The sequence below is a fragment of the Musca domestica genome, unplaced genomic scaffold, assembly GCF_030504385.1.
Source record: "Musca domestica strain aabys unplaced genomic scaffold, Musca_domestica.polishedcontigs.V.1.1 110, whole genome shotgun sequence".
Classification (NCBI taxonomy): Eukaryota; Metazoa; Arthropoda; class Insecta; order Diptera; family Muscidae; genus Musca; species Musca domestica.
The window spans coordinates 5594-9865 of record NW_026712134.1 but is presented as its reverse complement, the minus strand read 5'-3'; the positions used below and the strand labels follow the sequence as shown (position 1 = coordinate 9865).

The 4272-nt window shown below is 33.2% G+C and overlaps 1 protein-coding gene across 1 annotated transcript; it reads right to left on the bottom strand.

Annotated features, from left to right (window-relative positions):
- Positions 1 to 1018: 1018 nt before the first annotated feature.
- LOC101892581 (uncharacterized) lies at positions 1019 to 2970 on the bottom strand. Its single transcript, XM_011296753.3, has one exon. The coding sequence runs from the start codon at positions 2947 to 2949 to the stop codon at positions 1093 to 1095; it is 1857 nt and encodes a 618-aa protein (XP_011295055.1). The 5' UTR covers positions 2950 to 2970; the 3' UTR covers positions 1019 to 1092.
- Positions 2971 to 4272: the final 1302 nt, after the last annotated feature.

The window sequence follows — 4272 nt, the reverse complement described above, 5'->3', positions numbered from 1 at the left end:
TTAATCAAAATACAATTTTTTGAAATCTTAGTCCTTAAAAATACATTCTTTAAGGGATCAAGTGAATTTTATAATTTTATAAGAGGACTTTTATTATTTTTTTTTCAAAAAAAATAAAAATTATATTTTTTTTTCAAAATCTTAGCCCTGAAAAATGTATTTTTCAAGGGACCAACTAAAGAGAATTTTATAAGAATTTTTTTAAAGGCCAAACGACCTTTAAATAATTTTGATTTAAACGTTGACTTAAAAAATACCTTTTTTTCAAGATTTTAATCCTCTAAAAAGTGAATTTTATAATTTTTTCCAAAGTACCAAAGTACTTTTAAATTAAAAAAAAAAAACTTTTTTTTCAAAATCTTAGCCCTTAAAAATACATTCTTCAAGGGACCACAAAAAATGAAGTTTATAAATTTTTTTTAAAGAAAAAAATTTTAAGGACCTTTAAAAAAATTTATTTAAACGTTTACTTAAAAATTAAATAAAAACGGGTTTTTTTCAAAATCTTAGTCCTTTAAAACTTTTTCTTCACAGGCTTTGAATGTGATTTTTTTATTTATCTATTTTTTTTTTTTTTTGAAATGGCCAAAGGACCTTAAATTTTTTTAAAACTGAATTTTTAAGTTTTCTTTTTTTTTTTAATTTTAGTCCTTTAAAACTTTTTCCTCGCAGACTAACAAATGTGATTTTTTTTAAATTTTGTTTTTATTATTATTATTATTATTATTATTATTATTATTATTTCTTTTTTTTTTTTTTTTTTTTTGAAATGGCCTTAAATTTTTATTAAACCTAATTTTTGAAATTTTCTTTTTATTTTTTATTTATTTTTTTATTTATTTATTTAATTTTTTTATTTTTTATTATATATAATTTTTAAAGGACCAAAGGACCTTTTGATATTTTTTTAGACCTGAATTTTTAAATTTTCTTTTTATTTTTTATTTATTTATTTATTTACTTTTTTTTGAAAGGATCAAAGGCCTTTTTGATATTTTTTAAACCTGGTTTTTTAAAAATATTTTTTCTTTTTCAAATAAAAGCAATATTTATTTTTTCCAAATCTCAAAGATTTTCCATTTCCAGTTATTCTCAATTAAAATTTCTCTCATCACCACACTGAAATGCCTCATTGAATGTGGCCAAACTTCGGGCAATTGTACGCAATCTCTTCTCATTGGCTTTAATACGCTTCGAATTTTCCGGCCTGGCCTTCACGCAGAATGTCTGGGCTAAATTGAGAAAAAACAATTGCTGCCATGGTGTGTTGGTAAAATTCGGCTGCAGGTTGGAGGAGTGATCCAGGCAATAGGTGTTGTAGGCCAAGGCAGCTGCACCCACATTTCGGGCACTTTCCGGATCGGTTTCGAATTGCCAAACATCTGGCAACTCGTGCATTATCTTCAGGCCATAATGTTCGATTTGGGGAAAATTGCGGGCCAATTGATAGCCCATGGAGGAGAGCTTGAATAACGGATCATAGGCCTTATCATACATGGGTGGTTGGAGCATAACAAACGGTATGGCCAACATGTTGCGAGAGATGTCGTATATGGGGGAGCTTAAATAGGTTTCGATGCCACGTATGATCATTACACTGTAAGGGTAGTTGTGTTTGTTGATGTCCCGGAGATAGCGATGCCGCAGCAGATGCAGATAGTTGCCATAGAAATTGTCCAAATCAAGGGCGGGAATGTCCGAGAATAACCTTTGCAGACGTTGGCGCATATGGCTGTTGGGTAAATTGCCCAGATTGAATGAGGTCGTGGAACAACTTCTGCCCGGATCTGGGCGAGGTCTTAGATCCTTGGCATAATTTTCCATGAAAATATGGCATAGCTTATGATAGATGGCCTTGATTTCGGCATTATTTGCCAGCTCCTCCGGCCGATAGTGGGCAAAGTACAGCAAATTGGTGGGCAATTCCAGTTTCGATCGCACCTCATCAATGCAATCCAATTTTTGATGTTGGCCCAAATTCTTGCCACTCCGCAGCAGATACATCAGCATGCGTATCATAATGTATGTGCAAATGGCCGGTTCTTGGTTGTCGAACCACTGCTGGCCAACGAGGAAATCGAAATAGTCCTCCTGGTCCATGGCGATTATTTTCAATTTTCGCAAATTAATTATTTCCAAATTATCCACAAATTTTTTCAATGGCGGGTAAGCCCTGCCCAGCTGCTGGTAGGTGAGATATTTATGCTTGGTCCTGTGCGAATCATTATCCAGGATCAGGATCCTTTGATTTTGAAGGATTTCAAAGAAGCTTTTGGTGAAAAGTGTTATTGCATAGGGGCTCAACTGGAATTTCGCCAATAAATTTGTAATTTCTTCCTCGGATATGTGCGGCACAAAGGGGGCCTTGAGGGTCAAGATGACAGAACCATCCGCATTAATGGCAACGCTGGAGCCAATGAACAGCTCATTGATGCCATAGTTGGCTAATTGACCCAAAAGCCGATAAACATCGAAATTTTCCCTACGCCAATCGTTGGGATTTCGATCCAACACCTCTTCCAGGACAGGCCATTGAAGATCCGGCCCAGGTTTCAGGATGTGCAGATAACTGGCAATGGCATCACTGTTTTTGGCCCTCAAACAGGACCGATAATAGTGGTAGGTTTTGTTGAAAAAATCCGTATTCAGAATCTCCTTCTCCTCCTCCCCCTCTTCTTCTTCGATGACATCCATTATGGAGATCAGTTTCAAATTCAGTTGATAGTTAAGGATATCCTCATAGTTTTGCTGGGCATGGGGCCAATTGTTACAGACATAGCCATAGAAATTGTCGCATGGATCCACGGTTGCATCCAGCGACTGTTTGATGTTTTGCAACTGGGCACAGGTTGGATTGTTGGATGTCTTAAAACTGCAGCGTTTTGCTTGGGTCAGTAGCAGAAAATTTAATATAAAAATTCCAATACCCAACGAATTGGAATCCGACATTTTTTATTAATTATTTATTATTTATTTTTATTTTATTTTTTTTATTTATTTATTATTAATTTTTTTATTTAAATTTTTATTTCGTTTTTTTTTTTTTTTTTTGAAGAAAAATCTGTTCTTTTCTTGGCGCGATATGAAATGAAACTGAAACTTGTTGCCTGTTTTTGCAAAGAAATCATTGCAACAAAAGACTTTTGTGTTTCTCTGATCGGAAAATCCCATCTTGGGTAGGGGACACTCAATAATAGCTGTGGCATACTATTCTTATCATTCAATGTGAAGAGAGGGAGAGATCGACATTTAGAAAAAAAAAAAAAAAAATAAATAAATGAATAAGAAAAACTGCAAAAAACACACTGAAGCTTAAAATTGGAAAAGAAGCTGAAGCAGAAGGTCTCGAAAATCCAAAAAGTTTCAAAAAAATGTTTTTTAGAAAGGCGTGCATTTTAGATTTCACCAAAAAACCAAGGAGGTCTCCAAAAATTTCCTTTAGAAAATCCATGGCTCAAATTTTTAAAAAAATTTCCTTTAGAAAATCCATGGCTCAAATTTTTACAAAAATCTCCAAAAATTTCCTTTAGAAAATCCACGCCTCAAATTTTGTACAAAAATTTCCTTTAGAAAATCCATGGCTCAAATTTTTAAAAAAATCTCCAAAAATTTCCTTTAGAAAATCCACGCCTCAAATTTTGTACAAAAGTCTCCAAAAATTTCCTTTAGAAAATCCACGCCTCAAATTTTGTACAAAAGTCTCCAAAAATTTCCTTTAGAAAATCCACGCCTTAGATGTCTACAAAAAGGTCTCCAAAAATTTCCTTTAGAAAATCCACGCCTTAGATGTCTACAAAAAGGTCTCCAAAAATTTCCTTTAGAAAATCCACGCCTTAGATGTCTACAAAAAGGTCTCCAAAAATTTCCTTTAGAAAATCCACGCCTCAAATTTTGTACAAAAGTCTCCAAAAATTTCCTTTAGAAAATCCACGCCTCAAATTTTGTACAAAAGTCTCCAAAAATTTCCTTTAGAAAATCCACGCCTCAAATTTTGTACAAAAGTCTCCAAAAATTTCCTTTAGAAAATCCACGCCTCAAATTTTGTACAAAAGTCTCCAAAAATTTCCTTTAGAAAATCCACGCCTCAAATTTTGTACAAAAGTCTCCAAAAATTTCCTTTAGAAAATCCACGCCTCAAATTTTGTACAAAAGTCTCCAAAAATTTCCTTTAGAAAATCCACGCCTCAAATTTTGTACAAAAGTCTCCAAAAATTTCCTTTAGAAAATCCACGCCTCAAATTTTGTACAAAAGTCTCCAAAAATTTCCTTTAG